The sequence below is a fragment of the Penaeus vannamei genome, chromosome 2 (genome assembly GCF_042767895.1).
Source record: "Penaeus vannamei isolate JL-2024 chromosome 2, ASM4276789v1, whole genome shotgun sequence".
NCBI classification, from domain to species: Eukaryota; Metazoa; Arthropoda; class Malacostraca; order Decapoda; family Penaeidae; genus Penaeus; species Penaeus vannamei.
In genome coordinates, this window is record NC_091550.1 from 45926492 (window position 1) to 45948991 (window position 22500).

General features: G+C 39.2%; 1 protein-coding gene across 1 annotated transcript in view; it reads left to right on the forward strand.

Moving 5' to 3' along the window:
* LOC113817994 (uncharacterized) overlaps positions 1–19368 on the forward strand; it is a 97774-nt gene extending 78406 nt beyond the window's left edge. The window contains exons 8-12 of the mRNA XM_070133560.1: positions 5367–5434; positions 6176–6259; positions 13221–13385; positions 17188–17385; positions 17802–19368. Of these exons, the coding sequence (XP_069989661.1) occupies positions 5367–5434; positions 6176–6259; positions 13221–13385; positions 17188–17385; positions 17802–18037 (751 nt within the window). The 3' untranslated portion in view covers positions 18038–19368. The remainder of the gene's footprint in view (positions 1–5366; positions 5435–6175; positions 6260–13220; positions 13386–17187; positions 17386–17801) is intronic.
* The last annotated feature ends 3132 nt before the right edge of the window (positions 19369–22500 follow it).

Consider the following 22500-nt stretch of genomic DNA (forward strand, 5'->3'; position numbering starts at 1 on the left):
TAGAAGGAATTTCGGCTTTTAGGTTAATTTTATGCACATTAATGGTTGACTTTATATTTTTTTTTCATTGCATTTGTAATATTCTTCGTAGTTTCTAACACAGAAAAAAATCGAATTTCTGCACGGGTATATTTGGAATATGAATTACAGATTGAATAAATGATAGTTCAAAATAATTACATTCAGTCGTTGAATTTACTTTGAAATTTGAGCTGAATGAACGATCAACTGACTTGAAACCGTTAAGAAATTTTCAAAATCCTTACTATCCACACTTGTTATCAGAAAATTAATATCAATCATAGTTTATATTCGTTTGATTAATTTCACATTTCATTAAAATTGTTCGTCTATTTAAGAATGAAAAAAAGAAAATCTGTTGAGCTTGTATCCCTGTCTTTTCTCTCTCACGAACCCAAAAATCAAAAATCAACGCACAGGAAATGGATCCTTACGTCGGCATGCAATAAGTACTGTGCTTGTGTACACGGGAAAGTTTACGACGTGCGGTGTGCGAGAGCGTGGGAGTTTGTGTGTGTGTGTGTGTGTGTGTGTGTGTGTGTGTGTGTGAGAGAGAGAGAGAGAGAGAGAGAGAGAGAGAGAGAGAGAGAGAGAGAGAGAGAGAGAGAGAGAATAAAAGAAAGATAGAATCAGAGAGAAAGAAAGAGAAGCACAGACAGACAGAGAGAATTAGAAACACAGAAATAGATACAGAGAGAAAGACAAACGGATAAAATATAGATATGGAGTAGAACATGCAGTATTGCGTTAACTTAGTCAATTATACACAAGGGCCTAAAATGGCCTAAATCATCACACACAACTTCTAAAGGGTACAAGCCTACTATTATTTTCGCACATGTAATTATTCGCAAAATTGTTTCCGATCTCAAAAAACAACAATAATAATAAAAACAAAAGGCAATAATAAAATAAAATGGGCCAGGATTATACCACACGACACTGTCCAGAAACTTGTTAATTTGGTGGTAATTGTTGGGTGGTTAGGTTAACCTTATCCCCGAATTGTCGTTAGTGGGTGGTTACTCTGTCTGCCTGTCAGTCTGTCTGTCTCTATTTCTCTCTCTCTCTCTCTCTCTCTCTCTCTCTCTCTCTCTCTCTCTCTCTCTCTCTCTCTCTCTCTCTCTCTCTCTCTCTCTCTCTCTCTCTCTCTCTCTCTCTCTCTCTCTCTCTCTCTCCCTCTCACTCTCTCCCCCCTCCTTGTGTTGTTAAGTTGCGTTTGAGAAGTTTCATGGTAACAATAATGGCCAAAGTGTTAATGGTTGTCAATTTTCATGGTTTGGGATGTGTGAAAAAAACGTTATATATTGCTATTTGCTTGTATCTTCATTCACTTCATCATCCCTCCCCTTCACTGTCTCTCTCTCCTCCCCTTCCTCCTCTCTCTCCCCATCATCAGCCCACGTCCTCTTCCTCCTTTCTCTCCACCCCTTCTACCCCCCCATCACTTTTCCCTCTCTCTAAGCATTGTCGTAAATTTTCTCTTTTTCGTTTTTCTCATGGTATCCTTGTTATCCGCCTCTCTCTCTCTCTCTCTCTCTCTCTCTCTCTCTCTCTCTCTCTCTCTCTCTCTCTCTCTCTCTCTCTCTCTCTCCTTTTTTTCGCGTTTAAAGTTTCATGGTAATAATAATGAACAAAGTGTTAATGGTTGTCATTTTTCATGGTTCGGGATGTGAAAAAACCGTTACAGATTTCTATTTGCTTGTATCTTCACTCACTTCATTCCCCCTTTCATTCTCTCTCCTCCCCTTCCTCCTCTCTCCCCATTATCACCCACGTCCTCTTCCTCCTTTCTCTCCACCCCTTCTACCCCCCCCCCCATCACTTTTTCCTCTCTCTAAGCATTGTCGTAAATTTTCTCTTTTCGTTTCTTCTCCTTGTTATCCGCCTTCTCTCTCTCTCTCTCTCTCTCTCTCTCTCTCTTTCTCTCTCTCTCTCTCTCTCTTCTCTCTCTCTCTCTCTCTCTCTCTCTCTCTCTCTCTCTCTCTCCCTCCCCCTCTCTCTCCCTCCCTTTCTCTCTCTCTCTCGCTTCCTCTCTCCTTCCTTCCCACCCTCATTACCTCCCCACCCCCCTTTTCCTAACTGACCCATGAGCAGTCAAGCCTTTTGCCGTCAGGGTAGGGAATTCACCCCCCCCCCTCCCACCCCTTCCTGTTCTGCCTGAGGGGGGGGGGGGTGGTACCGGGTTTCTTTTCTTTGATAGTGTGCTCTTTCTTATCTTTTTTGAAGTTCTTGTGCTTATTCTTCATCTTTGTTTTATTATTATCATTATTATAGTTCTTTTTCGTCTTCCTCTTTTTCATTTTTTTCTTCATCTCCTTCTTCTTCTTCTCCTTCTTCTTCTCCTATATCTTCTTTCTCTTCTCCACCAACCTCAACCCTCCCCCTTCCCCTCCCCCCCCCCCATCCTCCATATTCTCACAGCTGTCCATCTGCCGTTTAAATAACTCCCCCCACCCTCTCCCTCTTCCCCCCCTCCCCGCTTTTTTTTTTTTATATAAAACTCACTTCTAAGTTTCCTTCTTTGCCATGCTACCCTCACCCTCTTCCCTACCCCCTTTACCCTCTTTTCCCTCTCCCCCTTCCCCCCCCACCCTAACCTTCTTCCCCCTACTCCCCACCCTACCCCACCTCACCTCCCTTACCCCCTTCCCGCACCCCCCTATTACCCTCCCTCCACCTTTTACCCTTCGTGCCCCCCACTCCCCCCACCTCCCTATTAACCTTCCTCCCTCTTCTCCTCCTCCTTCCCTCTTTCCCTCCCCCCCTCCCTTGGTATAACGTCGCGACAATTTCCTTTATCGATTGGCTAATTATGTAGTTCATTTGGCTTCGCGTCCGGCAAGTAAGGGGGGAGTGGCTGTTCCCTCTACTTCCCCCTTCTCCCACGGTCCTCTCCCATCCCACTACCCTCTGGCCTCGGTTTGTTTCGTGTTTTTTTTTTCTTTATCTTTCCTGTTTTTTTTTATTATTCATGGTTTTGTTTTTACTGATTTTACTTGTCTTATTCGTTGTTTAGTTTGTTTCTTTTTTATTCAGCTATTTGTTTTTCTTTCGATTTTATTCATTTATTTGTTTTGTGTTGTTTTTATGTTCGTTGCATTTTGTGTATTTTTATTCATTTATTCGTTTTCTTCTTCATCCATTTGCTTCGTTGTGTTCTGTTTATATTTATTTGTTTATTTGTCCTTTGTCTTTTGTTGTAAGATGAAATTAATGATGGTAATGATAATGCCTATGTTAATGATACCGGTTGTAACAATAATGAAGATAATGATATCGATGGTTATGAAAAGTGAATTAAAAATAAAAGTGGAAAAGTGAATGCCGATAGTAAAAAAAGAGAGAGAGAGAGAGAGAGAGAGAGAGAGAGAGAGAGAGAGAGAGAGAGAGAGAGAGAGAGAGAGAGAGAGAGAGAGAGAGAGAGAGAGAGAGAGAGAGAGAGTCAGTTTCGTTTTCCCTTTACTTAACTTTTCATTTTTTTTTGGGGGGGGAGTATTTCCATATCCTCTCTTCAATATACCGATCTGTATTATAGATTTCATGCTTTTATTCGCGTATGCCATTTCTCAGTTTATTATCTCGCCCTTCCTTCTCTCGCGTCCTTCCGGTCTATTTGTATCTCTCTCTCTCTCTCTCTCTCTCTCTCTCTCTCTCTCTCTTTCTCTCTCTCTCTCTCTCTCTCTCTCTCTCTCTCTCTCTCTCTCTCTTGCTCTCTCTTGCTCTCTCTCGCTCTCGCTCTCGCTCTTCCCCTCTCCCCCTCTCCTCCTCTCCGCCTCTCCGCCTCTCCGCCTCTCCGCCTCTCCGCCTCTCCTCCTCCCCGCCTCTCCTCTTCGCTCCCTCCCGGAATGCCGGCCAAGGGATGCAGAAGACGACTTCCGTCCGTTTCTTTCGGGCCGCGACGAGAACCATCCCGCGAGGGTAATCCAACGAGCCAAAATAAGCCGCGATGGAGTCACGCGTGGTAAAACTCGTTCACGATCAAGGATTTTCGATAACAAATACTTTTATTTTTTTTTGTGTGTGTGTGTGTATGTAATTTCGGATTTCTTTTTTTGTGGGATATATTGGCACCTCGATGATAGGAATTGACGAGTGTAAGAAGAAATGGTTTGTTGGGTTTTGTTAAGTCTTGGGTGTTCGTTGCTAGGGAGGATGTGTATAAAGGAGATGATATGTATTTTATTATATATCGTGTCATGTAGAATACTTCGGTATTTTGCGGTTTTGAGATGATAACGTCTCCAAGGATAAGATATTTCGTAAAAGCGGAAACTGTGAATAGGAGCAAGGTACATTCCTGAGCATAGGATATATATTGACTGTCAGGAAACCCAGGTATTTTGATATTTTGAAAAAAAATAATAAGAATATATGTATTGTTGATTTCATATGTTGCAAGTAATACTTTATGTTGTCAGAATAACATTTTTTTTTTACAAATTTCAATAATCCTCCGAAATATGATTGTAAAAAGCATTGTAGTCAATGTATTTTTTCTCTTTTTTTTTAAATCATATATTTCATGTTTTTACTCTCGGTGGTATCCGAAATGCATTTAATTGTCTGATATCTCTATTCAGTGATTTATAACATCATCATTGGTCTTTGAAAATACATTAATGGTAACTCAATGTTCTATATCTTAGTTCTATTCTCATTCTATTCTCATATTTTATCACATCACATTCTGTCAAATCTGTCCTTTGTCCAACATTATTTATTCACAAATACTTCATCATATATTAAAAGAAAAGAAATAAAAGAGAAAAAAAAACTTTTTACACTAACCATCCCTTCACATTTTACCAAACCTCTCCTTTAATCAACATTAATTTAATCAACATTTACTCAAAACTACTTCATCATATATTAAAAGAAAAGGACAAAAACACTTTACACTAACCATCCCTTTTCTCCGCTCATTCACAAATACTTCATCATGTATTAAAAAAAATACATTAACGATCCCTTCTCTCCTTTCATTCACAAATACTTCATCATATATTAAAAAAAAACACTAACAAGCCTTTCTCTCCTTTCATTCACAAATACTTCATCATATATTAAAAGAAAAAAAATTACACTAACGATCCTTTCTCTCCTTTCATTCACAAATACTTCACCATATATTAAAAATATATATATATTTACACTTACGATCCTTTCTGTCATATCATTCATAAATACCTCATCATATATTAAAAAGAAAAGAAAAAAAATACACTAACCATCCCTTCTGTCCTTTCGTTCATAAATACTTCATCATATATTAAAAAGAAAAGGAAAAGAAAAAGAAAAGAAAAAAAAAAACATTTACACTAACGCTCCCTTCTCTCTTCCAGCGGCGACGAGGCCTTCACGTGCCTGGCGATGCAGGAAAGGAGTTCGAACGTAATGGAGTTTCAGATCAGTGAGTCCAGCCTTCTGTTTATTTCCTTTATTTATTTATTTATTAATTTGTTTGTTTATGTATTTATTTATTTATTGGGGGTGAGATAGAGTTTGCTATAGTTTTTTTTCTTATTTTGGTGTAAGGTGTAATGTATATATTCTCTTTTTCTCTCTTTTTTATTTCTTTGGGATGTAATGTCTGCCTTAAGGCTGTAGCAAAATGTAAATGTGATTTTAAAAATTAGTGTAAGTTATGTAATGTCCTGTAAATGGCAAAAAAATATATTTACTTTATTTTTCTATGCATTAATTATAATAATAATAATAATAATAATAATTATTATTATTATTATTATTATTATTATTATTATTATTATCATCATCATCATCATCATTATTATCATTGCTATTGTTGTTATTACCATCATTATTATCATTATTATTATTATTATTGTTATCATTATCATTGTTAATAATGAAAATGATGACGATGATCTTGATGATAATGATTGTGATGATTTTGATGATGATAATAACAACACTGATAATAATAATAATAATGTCACCATCATCTTCATCAGCATCATCATATCATCACTATCACCACCATTATCTTCATCATCATCATCATCACTATCATATCACCTTCACCCCCACCACCACCCTTCCCCCACCCCACCACCCCCACCCTCTTCCCCTTCCCTCACCCCACCCCTCCCTCATCACCACCACCCCCACTAACCCGACCCCCTCCCCTCAGGTCCCGACGTGAAGACCAGCTACGAAGTGGGCCTGTGTTCCTCCCCCGCCTCGCTCACCTGGGCCGCCTGGGTGACTCAAGGCCGTAAGTAGATCGAGAGATGGTTTAAGTGGGTTTATAAGTAAAGGTGTGTGGCGAGAATTTTTTTTTAAGTGGGTTTATAAGTAAGGGTGTGTGGCGATAATTTTTTTTTTAAGTGGGTTTATAAGTAAAGGTGTGTGGCGAGAATTTTTTTTTAAGTGGGGTTATAAGTAAGGGTGTGTGTCGAGTATGTAAGGGTGTGTATCGAGAATTCTTTTTATAAGTGGGTTTATAAGTAAGGATGTGTGTCAAGAATGCTTTTATTATAAGTGGGTTTATAAGTAAGGGTGTGTGTCGAGAATACTTTTATTATAAGTGGGTTTATAAGTAAAGGTGTGTGTCGAGAATGCTCTTATTATAAGTGGGTTTATAAGTAAGGGTGTGTGTCGAGAATACTTTTATTATAAGTGGGTTTATAAGTAAGGGTCGAGAATATTTTTATAAGTGGGTTTTTAAGTAAGGGTGTGTGTCAAGAATATTTTTCATAAGTGGGTTTATAAGTAAGGGTGTGTGTCGAGAACCCCCCAACCCCACACCCACCACACACACACACAAATCCCCACAAGAAATTACACATGTGCGTATGCATGTATGTACGTATATATTCTCCTTCGGTGCGGTACACTCTCAAGATCTTTAAGCGTGGGAATTCGCGCTTGCCTTGTCAGACTATTTTCTATTTTTACTTAATCTTTTCTCCGTCTTTTTCTTATTTTTCTTCTTCTAATTCTTCTGATTCTCTCATTCTTTCTTTTTTGTTTGTCTTTTTTTCTTGTTCTTTTCTTCTAGTTTCTACTCCTTCTTCATTTTTTTCTTTCTTTCTTTCATCTTTTTCTTTTTCTTCTTTTCTGCTTCTTGTTCTTCTCCTTCATTTATTTCTTTCTTTCTTTCTTAATCTTTTTCTTCTTTCTCTAATTTTCTTTTTCTTCGCCAGCTTCTCATTCTTCTTCTTCTTCTTCCTCTTCCTCTTCCTCTTCCTCTTCCTCTTCCTCTTCTTCTTCTTCTTCTTCTTCTTCTTCTTCTTCTTCTTCTTCTTCTTCTTCTTCCTCTTCCTCTTCCTCTTCCTCTTCCTCTTCCTCCTCCTCTTCGTACTTGATCAATCCTCGCTATTTAAGACATTAGTAGATAATAGAAAATTTAGGCTAGATAAAAGACTAAAAACAAATAAATAAAATCGAAAAGCAAAAAATAGATAACTACAAAAGAGAAGAATAAACAAAAAAATAAAAAAATAGATAATAACAAGAGAAAAGAATAAACGAAAAAAAAAGTAGATGATAAGAAAAGAGATGAATAAACAAAGTAAAAAAACAAAAAGTAGATAATAACAAAAGTGAAGAAAAATAAAAGATAATAACAAAAGTAAAGAATAAACAAAATAGAAACCAAAAAATAGATAATAACAAAAGAGAAGAGAAGAAAAGAGATAGAAAAAATCAGTTTTTTCTCTCCGTAAAAGCAGTAACATATTGCTCGCAGCCAGACAGTGCATTGCGTCGGGTAATTGTGTGAGAATATCTTGTGTGCCCTTGACATCTGGGGGCTGTTCTTGTTGTTCTTGCTGTTCTTCGTTTTCTTCTTCTTTTTCTTTTTGTTTTTCTTTGTTTTCTTCTTTTTTTTTCGTTTTCTTCTTCGTTTGTTTCTTTTTTTTCTTTATTTATTTTTCGTTTTCTTCTTTTTTTCTTCTTCCTTTTCTTCTTGTTTTCATTGTATTTTTTTTCCTTATCTTCTTTTTCGTTTTATCTTTGTTTTTTTTTTATATCATTTTTCGGAGTCTTTTCTTTTTGTTTATTTCTTCTTCTTCTCCTCTTCCTTTTCAGCGTCTATTTCTTCTTCTTTTTCTCCTTCTCTTCCTCTTTAACGTCTATTTCTTCTTTTCCTTCATCTTGTTCCCCTTCTTTTACCTCCATTCTCAGATTTATTCCCTTTATTCCCATTTCCTTACTACTAACATCTTTTTTTCCCGCATTTTATCGTAATTCGATTTCTTAGACGTTCACGAGACACGCCCATGCCATGGTTGACATCCACGCAGTTGTTTATGTATTTTCCCCTCTTTTATCTTTTTTTCCTTTTTTTATTTCGTTTTCCTTTTGTTTTTGTTTTTTTTGTTTTTTTTTCCTTTTATCTTTCTTATCTCTTTTTTATTTTTTTATCTTTTTCCCTTTTTTATTTGTTTCCTTTTTTATCTTTTATCCTTGTTATATCTTTTTTTTCCTTTTTTATATCTTTATCTTTTTTTCTTTTTTTCCTTTTATATCTCTCTTTCCCTTTTTTTCTCCTTTTTCTCTTTTTAATCTCTTTTCTCCTTTAAATAAATAAAAAATAGAATAAAAAGTAAAAATATTCGTTATGGATGCTGCCAAAAAAATAAATTATCTGCGTTTTTTTTTTTCTTCTTCTTCTTCTTTCCTATTTTTTTCTTTTTTTTTTGAGTCCTGGAAGCATCACGCAAGCACGGTGACAAGCAGTCTTAGCAGGTCATGAAGCAGCTGGAATGTTCTGAGGAGGAATATAGGTGTCGGTGTGTTTGTGCGTCGTTTTTGTTTGTTTGTCTGTCTGTCTTTGGGTTTGTTTTTTTTGTTGTTTGGGATTTTTTTTTTTTTTGGGGGGGGGATGTTTGAATTTGTCTCTGTTTATGTGTCTCTCTATCTCTTTCTTTCTCTTTCTCTCTAATTTCTCCTCTCTCTTTCTCTCTATTTCTCTCTCTCTCTCTTTCTCTCTCTCTCTCTCTCTCTCTCTCTCTCTCTCTCTCTCTCTCTCTCTCTCTCTCTCTCTCTCTCTCTCTCTCTTCTCTTTCTTTTCTTCCCTCTCTATTTCTCTTCTCCCTCTCCCTCTTCCTACCTCCTCCTCCTCCCTCCTTCCCTCCCTTCCTAAATTCCTCCTTCCCTCTCCCCTCCCTCCCTATCTCCTCCTTCCCTCCCTCCTTTCCCTCTCCCTCCCTCCCATCTCCCTCCTCACCTCCCTCCTCCCACCCTCCTCCCTCCCTCCCCTCCCTCCCTCCTCCTCCCTCCCTCCCTCCCTCCCTCCCTCCCTCCCTCCCTATCCCTCCCTCCCTCCCTCCCTCCCTCCCGCGTGCAAATGTCACACCTGACTGACCCTCGAAAGTGAGACGTTAGCGAATGACTGATGCCGCTTTTTAGTCACGGGAAAGCGGACTGCAGAAGATCGCCTTCGTAAGGATGTGATTCGGATCCGGTGGCGCGCGTGGGAGGAGTGAGGGAGAATGGGGGGTGAGGAGGAGGGGTAGGGGGGGGGTAGGGGGAGGTAGGGGGCTGGATGGGGTGTGAGGAGGAGATGGAGGAGAATGGGGTGTGAGGGGAGGAAAGGGGGAGGGGGAAAGGGGAGAAGGTGGAGGTTGGAGAAAGGGGGTGTGAGGGAGAAGGGAGGGCTTGGAGAATGGGGGGTGAGGAGGAGGTGGAGGAGGGTGTGTGAGGGAGGAGGGGGAAGGGGGAGGATGGAGAATGGGGTGTGAGTGGGAGGGAAGGGGGAGGGGGAAAGGTGGAGAAGGGAGGTTGGAGAAAGGGGTGTGAGGGAGAAGGGAGGTTGGAGAATGGGGGGTGAGGAGGAGGTGGAGGAGGGTGTGTGAGGAGGAGGGGGAAAGGGGGAGGGATGGAGAATGGGGTGTGAGGGGAGAATGGGGGGTTATGGAGAATGGGGTGTGAGGAGGAGGAGGGGGAGGGGGAGATGGAGGAGGGGAGGAGGGGGAGGAGAGGAGAAGGGGGGAGGTGGAGTGGGAGGAGGGGAAGAGGAAGGGGAGGTGGGAGGAAGGGGGAAGAGGAGGGGAGGAGGAGGAGGGGGAGAAGAAGAAGAAGAAGAAGGAGGAGGAAAGAGAACATGTTATTAGGAAGAGAAAAAAAAGGAAAAACAAATGAACAAGAAGAGGAAGAAATAGAAGAAAGACAATAAAGAGAAAATAAAAGAAGAACAAGAAAACAAAGATCACGAAGCAGAAGAGACACAGAAAGAAAAAATAAATAAATACGCATTCAATATATGACCGGAAATCCCTTAAGCCCAAGTCAAAGCCAGTCCAAGAGTGAGGCCGAACGAGGGTTGCCGTTCTGGAAGTTTTGTTTGTGTGTTTATGTACGTGTGTGTTTGTCTTTGTGTCTGTTTGTACGCGTGTGTGCGTGTCTTTATGTGTGTGTATGTGTATTTGTGTCTCTTTATGTGCGTTGGTTTTTATGTATGTACGCGTGTGTCTGTGTGCGTGTTTTTATGTGTGTTTACGCGTGTGTATGTGTTTGTGTCTGTTTGTATGCGTGTGCTTTTATGTATGTACGCGTGTGTATGTGTGTTTGTGTCTGTTTGTATGTGTGTGTCTGTTTTCTTTTCCACTCATGTTTAGCCCTTTCATGTGTTTTATTCCTCGTGTTTATTCTCTCTTTAAAGTAATGCATCACGACATGTCTATATATAATCGCCAACTTTCTATTTTCTATTATACTTTCTCAGAAGTTTTATCAGGTCGGCTGATACATATTTTATTATTTTCTGGTGAATTACAACTGCAGTATATTTTATGCTTTCGAAATGACTCGTGAATTTTCCATTAATATTCTCGGATGTCGCAAATTGACCCATTAAATCCGTTTTGAAAGTGGTTTTAAAAAATGGCGGGCTTTTTCCTTGTCTGTTTCTCTCTCATCTTTTCGTACTCGTTGTTTTATACATTTTTTTTTAAGGAGAGACATTTCCATTTTTTTTCAAAAGAAATGCAAGGAAATATCTGACTATATATGGAAATAAGTCTTCAAGAATGACAATAATTACAGTTGTTAAAAAATTTGTCGGCGCATTATCGAATGCAAAACAATTCATGAAAATCAGCACTGGCAAAATCTTCTTTGTAACGGAGGAGAGACTTTAAAAAAAAGCTTCTCATGAAAGGACAATTACCTTGCCAAGCTCACTTATTTTTCTAGTGAAATTGTTGGATTTATGGGCGCCATTTTGTGCAACATAATGCTTTCCCGCGCAATCTCTCTCCTTCGCCCTCCCTCCTTCTCATTTCCCTCCCTTCACACTTTTATCACCGTCTGTATCACATCCTCTTTCGTCGCCGAGTCTGAGTTATTGTTCGAAATTGCCTTTCCTTATATTTTTACTCGACAAAAAAAAATCAAAATGGCTCCGAATATCATAAGAATTATTATCACAGATTTATTCTCGTGTATATCTACGAATCAATGTGATATGTGTATCTATCCATTCATAAATTTCTAAAGTTAGTAGATAGTACACACAAAGACCTTCATTGCCACGGGACTCACGTATAGGCCAATCCTGGGGTCGTAAACACATAAACACGAGTCATATAAGTCCACGACGCGATCTCTGAGTCTTTTTGTCTCTCTGTCTGTTGTCTTTGGGACTTTTGTCTCCGCGTCTGTCTGTCTGTCTGTTTTTCTGTATGCCTTTGTTTGTGTTTCTGTCTGTCTTTGTCTCTGGCTTCTCTCTCTCTCTCTCTTTTTCTTTCTCTTTCTCTCCTCTCTCTCTCTCTCTCTCTCTCTCTCTCTCTCTCTCTCTCTCTCTCTCTCTCTCTCTCTCTCTCTCTCTCTCTCTCTCATCTCTCTCTCTCTCTCTATCTCTCTCTCTCTCTCCTCTATCCCTCTCTCATCTCTCCTCTATCCCTCTTACCTCTCTCTCTCTCCTCTACTCCTCTCTCTCTTCTCTCCCTCTATCCCTCTCTCTCTCTCTCTTCTCTATCCCTCTCTCTCTCTCTTCTCTATCTCCTCTCTCTCTCTCCTCTATCCCTCTCTCTCCTCTATCCCTCTCTCTCCTCTATCCCTCTCTCTCCTCTATCCCTCTCTCTCCTCTATCCCTCTCTCTCCTCTATCCCTCTCTCTCCTCTATCCCTCTCTCTCCTCTATCCCTCTCTCTCCTCTATCCCCCCCTCTCTCTCCTCTATCCCCCCCTCTCTCTCTCCTCTATCCCCCCTCTCTCTCTCTCTCCTCTATCCCCCTCTTCTCTCCCTCCCCTTTCTCCCTTTCTCCCATCCCCCTCTCTCACACATATACTCACACACACACACACACACACACACACACACACACACACACACACACACACACACACACACACACACACACACACACACACACACACACACACACACACATATATATATATACATATATATATATATATATATATATATATATATATATATATATATATATATATATATATATATATATATATAAACACCTTCACAGCGTGTTCCTCCTTCACCTTGAAAACACCAATCGGTTAACCTTCATTACATTACTGCGGCCACGTCAGGCAATTATACTCGTACCTGAGTGACCGACCCTTCCTGTCCGCTCCCCGACACTTCCTTTGCAACCGGATTCCTTCTTTTTTTCTTTTTAGTCGTTTTTTTTTCTATCCTTCTTCTGTGAACTTGCTTTAAGAAAAAAAAAGACGGCAATTTACATTACATTAGTTTCCCCTGCGATTAGCGTCAATTTTCTGTGGGCCCTCAGGACGTCGCGTTTTCTTTTTCTCTCCGTTTTCTGTTTCCAGCGCCCGTCGTTTTCTTTGTCGTTGCAACACAGGAAGGTCGCAAGTGCATTAACCACTTGTCTATTACGTCCTCTTCCTTTCCCACTGCACCCACTTCCACCGTGCAACATGAGACCGGTTGCAATTTCGTGGAGGTTTCGTGTCACGTTGCGAAATCGTTGCGCATAAAAAAAGCAGAGATTCGAGCAGTTGAAAATACGCTATGAAAGACAAGAGATTTTGTTGTTTTTTTATTACTGTAACCGCCCTGATTCATGTTTATATCCTACCAGATAATGAAAATTCGTCGATGAATTCATTATTTCTCTCACATTCATCCATCCATTCCCTACGCATCAGAATACAATTCAATAATTACCTAACCATATCGCTAATTAAGACTATCTCATTAAATTACCTCACCATATCGCTAATTAAAACTTCCTCATTACAGGTGTCGACAGGTTTAAGCAGTCGCCTTGTCCTGTGGCAGGTGAATACACAGGAGTTATACCAGATGCGACGGTACTCTGCGCCAAGTTATATTCTGACTGCAACAACCCCGAGATTATGTTCTACACGGTGTTCTCGTGTTATAACCGCTCCGAAGTTATTGAAGGTGGGTGTCCGTGTGTGTGTTTTTTTTTTCAGTGTTATATGTGGATAAAGATACGAGAGAGGGGATGGATGGAATTGTAGATGAGGATCAGAGAATTTGGAATAATGTAAGAAATTTGATTAATCGATGAGTAGGTGTCTAACATTCAGAGGAAAACCTCCCTTAACCCATTGCCCTCCCCTTCTAACCCTTTACCCTTCCCTTCTAACACTCTCCCTCCCCTTCTATCACTCTCGATTCCCTTATAACCCTCCCCCTTCCCTTCTAACCCTTTGCCCTTCCCTTATAACCCTTTGCCCTCCTTTCTAACACTCCCCCTTCCCTTATAACCCATTGCCCTTCCCTTATAACCCTCTCGATTCCCTTATAACCCTACCGTTTTCCTTCAAACCCTTTGCCCTTCCCTTATAACACTCCCCCTTCCCTTGTAACACTCCCCCTTCCCTTATAACCCTCTCGATTCCCTTCTAACCCTACCCTTTTCCTTCTAACCCTTTTCCCTTCCCTTATAACACTCCCCCTTCCCTTGTAACACTCCCCCTTCCCTTATAACCCTCTCGATTCCCTTCTAACCCTACCCTTTTCCTTCTAACCCTTTGCCTTTCCCTTATAACACTCCCCCTTCCCTTATAACACTACCCCTTCCCTTATAACACTCCCTCTTCCCTTGTAACCCTACCCTTTTCCTTCTAACCCTTTCCCTTTCCCTTATAACACTCCCCCTTCCCTTATAACACTCCCTCTTCCCTTCTAACCCTACCCTTTTCCTTCTAACCCTTTGCCTTTCCCTTATAACACTCCCCTTCCCTTATAACACTCCCCCTTCCCTTATAACACTCCCCCTTCCCTTATAACACTCCCTCTTCCCTTCTAACCCTACCCTTTTCCTTCTAACCCTTTGCCTTTCCCTTATAACACTCCCCCTTCCCTTATAACACTCCCTCTTCCCTTCTAACCCTACCCTTTTCCTTCTAACCCTTTGCCTTTCCCTTATAACACTCCCCCTTCACTTATAACACTACCCCTTTCCTTATAACACTACCCCTTCTCTTATAACACTCCCTCTTCCCTTCTAACCCTACCCTTTTCCTTCTAACCCTTTGCCTTTCCCTTATAACACTCCCACTTCCCTTATAACACTCCCTCTTCCCTTATAACACTCCCCTCTTCCCTTCTAACCCTACCCTTTTCCTTCTAACCCTTTGCCTTTCCCTTATAACACTCCCCCTTCCCTTATAACACTCCCTCTTCCCTTCTAACCCTACCCTTTTCCTTCTAACCCTTTGCCTTTCCCTTATAACACTCCCCCTTCCCTTATAACCCTCTCGATTCCCTTCTAGCCCTACCCTTTTCCTTCTAACCTTTTGCCTTTCCCTTATAACACTCCCCCTTCCCTTATAACACTCCCCCTTCCCTTATAACACTCCCTCTTCCCTTCTAACCCTACCCTTTTCCTTCTAACCCTTTGCCTTTCCCTTATAACACTCCCCCTTCCCTTATAACACTCCCCCTTCCCTTATAACACTCCCTCTTCCCTTCTAACCCTACCCTTTTCCTTCTAACCCTTTGCCTTTCCTTATAACACTCCCCCTTCCCTTATAACACTCCCCCTTCCCTTATAACACTCCCTCTTCCCTTCTAACCCTACCCTTTTCCTTCTAACCCTTTGCCTTTCCCTTATAACACTCCCCCTTCCCTTATAACACTCCCCCTTCCCTTATAACACTCCCTCTTCCCTTCTAACCCTACCCTTTTCCTTCTAACCCTTTGCCTTTCCCTTATAACACTTCCCCTTCCCTTATAACACTCCCCCTTCCCTTATAACACTCCCTCTTCCCTTCTAACCCTACCCTTTTCCTTATAACCCTTTGCCTTTCCCTTATAACACTCCCCCTTCCCTTATAACACTACCCCTTCCCTTATAACACTCCCTCTTCCCTTCTAACCCTACCCTTTTCCTTCTAACCCTTTGCCTTTCCCTTATAACACTCCCCCTTCCCTTATAACACTCCCCCTTCCCTTATAACACTCCCTCTTCCCTTCTAACCCTACCCTTTTCCTTCTAACCCTTTGCCTTTCCCTTATAACACTCCCCCTTCCCTTATAACACTCCCTCTTCCCTTCTAACCCTACCCTTTTCCTTCTAACCCTTTGCCTTTCCCTTATAACACTCCCCCTTCCCTTATAACACTACCCCTTCCCTTATAACACTCCCTCTTCCCTTCTAACCCTACCCTTTTCCTTCTAACCCTTTGCCTTTCCCTTATAACACTCCCCCTTCCCTTATAACACTCCCCTTCCCTTATAACACTCCCTCTTCCCTTCTAACCCTACCCTTTTCCTTCTAACCCTTTGCCTTTCCCTTATAACACTTCCCCTTCCCTTATAACACTCCCCCTTCCCTTATAACACTCCCTCTTCCCTTCTAACCCTACCCTTTTCCTTCTAACCCTTTGCCTTTCCCTTATAACACTCCCCCTTCCCTTATAACACTCCCCCTTCCCTTATAACACTCCCTCTTCCCTTCTAACCCTACCCTTTTCCTTCTAACCCTTTGCCTTTCCCTTATAACACTCCCCCTTCCCTTATAACACTACCCCTTCCCTTATAACACTCCCTCTTCCCTTCTAACCCTACCCTTTTCCTTCTAACCCTTTGCCTTTCCCTTATAACACTCCCCCTTCCCTTATAACACTACCCCTTCCCTTATAACACTCCCTCTTCCCTTCTAACCCTACCCTTTTCCTTCTAACCCTTTGCCTTTCCCTTATAACACTTCCCCTTCCCTTATAACACTCCCCCTTCCCTTATAACACTCCCTCTTCCCTTATAACCCTACCCTTTTCCTTCTAACCCTTTGCCTTTCCCTTATAACACTCCCCCTTCCCTTATAACACTCCCCCTTCCCTTACAACACTCCCTCTTCCCTTATAACCCTACCCTTTTCCTTCTAACCCTTTGCCTTTCCCTTATAACACTCCCCCTTCCCTTATAACACTACCCCTTCCCTTATAACACTCCCTCTTCCCTTCTAACCCTACCCTTTTCCTTATAACCCTTTGCCTTTCCCTTATAACAGTCCCCCTTCCCTTATAACACTACCCCTTCCCTTATAACACTCCCTCTTCCCTTCTAACCCTACCCTTTTCCTTCTAACCCTTTGCCTTTCCCTTATAACACTCCCCCTTCCCTTATAACACTACCCCTTCCCTTATAACACTCCCTCTTCCCTTCTAACCCTACCCTTTTCCTTCTAACCCTTTGCCTTTCCCTTATAACACTTCCCCTTCCCTTATAACACTCCCCCTTCCCTTATAACACTCCCCCTTCCCTTATAACACTCCCTCTTCCCTTCTAACCCTACCCTTTTCCTTCTAACCCTTTGCCTTTCCCTTATAACACTCCCCCTTCCCTTATAACACTACCCCTTCCCATATAACACTCCATCTAGCCTGCTAACCCTACAGTTTTCGTTCTAACCCTTTGCCTTTGGCTTATAACACTTCCCCTTCCGTAATAACACCACCCCTTCCCTTATAACACTCCCTCTTCCCTTCTAACCCTACCCTTTTCCTTCTAACCCTTTGCCTTTCCCTTATAACACTCCCCCTTCCCTTATAACACTCCCCCTTCCCTTATAACACTCCCTCTTCCCTTCTAACCCTACCCTTTTCCTTCTAACCCTTTGCCCTTCCCTTATAACACTCCCCCTTCCCTTCTAACCCTCTCGATTCCCTTTTAACCCTCCCCTTTTCCTTCTAACCCTTTGCCCTTCCTTTCTAACCCTCCTTCTTCCCTACAGAACGCGAGTACAGGTGCCTCGGCCAGTGGAGCGAGACCACGGTGACTTACACCTACACAGAACGGCGAGACCAAGCAGGCTACGAGTGCTTTGCGGGCGTGGTGGTCAGCGACGGGGAAATCTACATCATGGAGGCCGGGGTGAACTGCCAGAGGGGGCTGGAGGCGCTGTCGTACGGGATGAAGTTGGTGAAGCAAGGTGAGGTTTTGGGGATTTGTTTGGGGGGAAGCGGGTTTTCCGTTTTCTTTGATGTGTGATATGTTTTCTTCTTTTTTGGGGGGGAGGGAGGACTTTTTTAAGTTGTTAAGTCTGTAGTTTTTTTTATTCATGTATTGTTTTTCGTTGTTTTTTTTACTTATTTATGTTTTTTTTTTTTTTTGGGGGGTGAGGATTAGTATGATGAAAGTTTTTTTTTCTGAATTTGTTTATATGATTAGTTTCCGTGTCATTTATTCCGCGTCTTTTTGGAAATATATCTTTCTTTTTAATATGATACCCCATCATAGATATTCATGTCAATAACGACGTGTGATCTATAGATGTCGAATTTAAAAAAAAATTAGAGAAGTTGCGAGACAAAACTGCTTTTTGCTAACCGCCCATTTTCTCCCCAGCGCCCTGCCTGAACGACGCCGCCATGGCCCCACGCCCGTACACGCCCCCGCCCACCCACACGCCCTGGTGGAACGGCACCCGCAACCCATGGACCAAGAAGGCCTCCTCCACCACGCCCAAACCAGCGTGGAAAGACACACCAAAGGGCGGCGTGTCTCCTCGTGCCCCGACGCCCATTCTCATCCCCATGGGCGTGCTGGTCGTGCTCTTGACCTTCTGCCGAGTGTGGGCGTAGGTGGAACTCGTGACGTCACTGGAGATTCAATTTTTTTTTTTTCGAAGCAGACGGAAAATTTTTAGTCGTGTTGCTCCGCCCACTCCTCTCGCCTAACGTAAAATGCATTATGAAAATTTATGAGAATTTGAGCATTATTTTATACTGAAACGTTGCATTATGTGAATATATGTATTATTTTATACAAAATCGTGAGAGAAAGAGATATACGTCAACACATGCGCAGGAATTAACGATGAAATTAAGAGAGTTTGTCTTCGAATTAAGAGTCCCATTGGCGGTCTGTTTACAAAAGGATCGAATGATATTTTATGATATACATATATATACGACATACATATTACTGGTTATCAAATACGAATGACTTTGCTCTCCAAAATTCGCTTGGCTGCGGGGCTTCGAGGGAAATTCACGCAACGCAAGCTTTTAGAGAGATATTTATGTACCGGACATTTTGGTGTCCCTTCCGACCGCACCGAAACCTGAATCCATTTTAGCGCCGTTAGTTGTTTACCTTCGATTTCGATGATTTTGGGATCCGTTCTATCTGTTGGTGGGACTGCTTATCGTTACTATTATTGTCATTATTATATAATTATTATTTTTATGATTGTTCATTATTTCTAAAGACAATTGTGAAATCATGAATTTGATTTCCCTTTTTGAAAGCTTCGTTGATCTCTTTGTTTCTGATAGAGTAAAATAATAATGATTTAAAAAAAAAATCTATAAAAATAGATATATACTAGAGATACGGCCACTCTAGTCTGGCAACAATATATAACGAGATGGACTTTTACTTCATATTCTATTGCACAATGATGATTTTTTTCCTCCTATACCACTGCTCAAGAAAATATTAGTTTATAGAAACAATTGATTTGCAACTGACGTCTCTGTGGGAACGGCGCTCGAAGGGGAAATAGTAATAGATAAAGAAATAGATGGATGGATGGATGCATAGGTACCATGAACAAAATCTTATCATTAGATCTTCAGTTACTTTTTTTTATAAACTTCAATTTGTATCGTTTCGGGGGAATGATCACTTTCAAGCAGGTTCAGTAAATAATGACTTTAGATAAATCGATGCAAATTTTAAGAAAAGAAAAAAAATCCACTTTGTTTTTGAAATTGAAAAGATTTTGCCGTTTAGCGATCCACGATAGATATCAAAATTAAAAAATTAGATTAACACATATCAGAACATATCATTCACACTTAACCCCTAAAGGATACCAAATCCCTCCAAAGCATAATCAAGTATTTAAACAAATTTAAACGAAAAAAACAAGTTAAAAAAAAGACAAAAAAAAAAAAAAAAAAAAACAGCGTCCGGAGGCGTCGATCCCGAGAGACTTGAAGTTGCGTCGACCAAAGTCTTGTTGGTTAAGTTATCCCTTTTATAGTCATTCAGCTTTATTTTACTGCAGTATTATGGTTAGTTTGTACGGTTTGTATTTTTTTTCTTTTCTTTTCTTTCTAATGTCTTGTTCTTTTTTTTTCTTTCTTTTTTCTTTTTTCTGTTTTTTTTTCTCCAGCGATTTTTATTTTAAACTATTTTTTTCTTATTTTCGTAGCGTTGTTTTCATCAGTTGAACATGTACTTATATACATACACATATATATATATATATATATATATATATATATATATATATATATATATATATATATATATATATATGTATATGTATATATATATATATATATATATATATATATATATATATATATATATATATATATATATATATATATATATAGAACTTTTACGCTTTGGGGTTATCGGGAAGGACTCGTATACAGCACCTGTTAAACTCATCAATATCCAATGTTTTTAATCCATCTTCCTGTTAATCTTCTATTCCTTAAATAAGTTAAACCAAATATAAGAAATTCAGAGTCTCTGTTGAAAAAAAAATCTTACCACATTATTAGAAGAAGAAAGAAAAGTTATTTATATATCTGTATCCAAAATCGTCTATGTTAGACCAAAGGGGCATTCTACATTTGTTATATAATTCTAAATGTGTTCTTTACTGTATAAATGGAGATTTTTTATGCTATCATTTGCACTGTATTTTTTTTTTAAATATGATCTGTGGAACCAAACCCCCTTGCACTGTGTTAGAATCTATTTATGTTATTTTTGTTATCTTTTGTGTGTATGTTATTTTTCTATATCACTCTCAGTTATCAAGTTCCATGTAATTCCTAGGTTTGGTTGTATGACATTTTCGAACGTGACTCTTAAAATGCCATTGCAGATCAATTGCATTTTTGTACTTGTTCTTGTTCATCTGTAGAATGCTCTTAATTCCGATTGTTATTATTATTTTTTTTATTTTTTTTATTTTTTTTTTTTTTCCTTCCCTTGACGCAGTATTTCATCGGGAATGTATCTTTGCATTTCTTTTCTAGTCTTTTAAGTGTATTTTCCAGCATTACATGTAAAACGAATTAGGGTTTTCATTTATGATCTATGTGTGAGTATCTCAGTTGTTATACTTTTCTGAAGTGAGATATACTTTTGCTATCTTAATAATGGAAAGAAATGTTTGGTAATATTACTATTATTACTATTATTATTATTATTATTATTATTATTATTATTATTATTATTATTTGTATTTGTATTTGTATTTGTATTTGTATTATTATCATTTTCGTTATTGTCATTATCATTATTATTATTATTATTATTATTATTATTATTATTATTATTATTATCATTAATGTTAGTATTATCCGTATCATTATTGTAATCATCATCATTATCATTATTATCATTATCAATATATTCGTAAACTTTGTACTGTGCTGTGCACTGTGTATGTAAACCGCAAATTTTGATAGCAGTATTCAATTCAAATATTCTTTCATTATATCTTAGAAAAAATACTTTTTATTATGTCTCAATATTTTCCACACTTAGGGCTACTCTACCATATGATGAAGTCATTTTAATGGCTTTCGATGTCACTGATATGTCCTATTGACTTCAATCTTGCACTTATATTTTAATTTTGTTCTAGTTAATACTCATTTCCGTGGGATTCTTGTATTTTGTTGTTTTTATTCTTATTTTTTGTGTAAATAATGTGTAAATATGTGTATATACATCTATTGTAACTGGTCAATATTAATAAAATGCTTCGCTTAGTTATGATTTTTATTGTTGTTCTTAATCTGTGGGTGTTTATGATTTGTGTATTTTGGGGGAATAGAATTAGATAAGTATTTTAAAAAACGAGAAATTAAATAAGTATTTAAAAAACAAGAAATTAAATATATTTAAAAAACAAGAAATGAAATTGAATAAGTATTTAAGAAAAGCAAGAAATGGAAGTACATAAGTATTTAAAAAAATTAAATTACTCTAAGTATTTTTAAAAACAATGTATTAAATTACGTAAATATTATAAAAGATGAAATGACATAAGCATTAAAAAAGAAAAAAGAAATGAAATGAAATAAGTATTAAAAAAAGGAAGTTAAATGGAAATCAAATAAGTATTCAAGAAAAGTTCATTATCTAAATTACGGCAAATTTCTTGGACACTAGTTATGTGATCTTCAAATGTTCACGAGATTAGTAACACCCAAAAGAACTACATCCATATTCCTTGACATTTCTTTGTCATATAAGAAGTGTCATGAACGAACAAATAGTCAGTGAGATTGAAATTGACAATATTTTGGTTTGCTTTCGGCCTACTTACACACGCACGAACATAAGCACACATGCGAAGGTACACATTCATGCAAACGCACACGGACACATACAAACAAACAGACAAACACAGACACACGCACATACACATTCATGCAAACACACAGTGACACAAGTAAACAAAAACACAGAACTTCCTGATGCTTTTACACACACACACATGCACATACAGACTGAGTGTCGTTGGCGTGAGGCAGGATCTTGCGTTTAGAGAAGCAGACTCAGAGTACACAGCTTGCAGTTTATTGTGGGGAGACCGGTACAGGTGTTGGACAGAGGTCTAGTCCGATCTGTGAGGTGGTGGCTGTCTGTCTGTCGCACGCAGGCGACCCAGCTTTATACACGTTATTGTGGAATGTTGAAGATATGCCGCATAGTGTTAGGGGTAGAAAAGGCGGAAGGGAGAGAGGATGTGAAGGTGTAAACAAAGTGAGACGTCACAGACGGAAGACGTGCGGACTTAAGCATTCCGGTGAGCGTTAGGCGAAAGGTACGTGTGGGTCAGTATAAAACTAAAAATTATAATTTCAATAATAACAGTGATAAAGTGATGACAATGATAAACTTCGGTTTGCCGTGACACACATATATATATATATATATATATATATATATATATATATATATATATATATATATATATATATATATGTGTGTGTGTGTGTGTGTGTGAAAATGAAAAGTAAGATCGACTTTTTATTTCAATATCTTCAACATCGTAACTTTT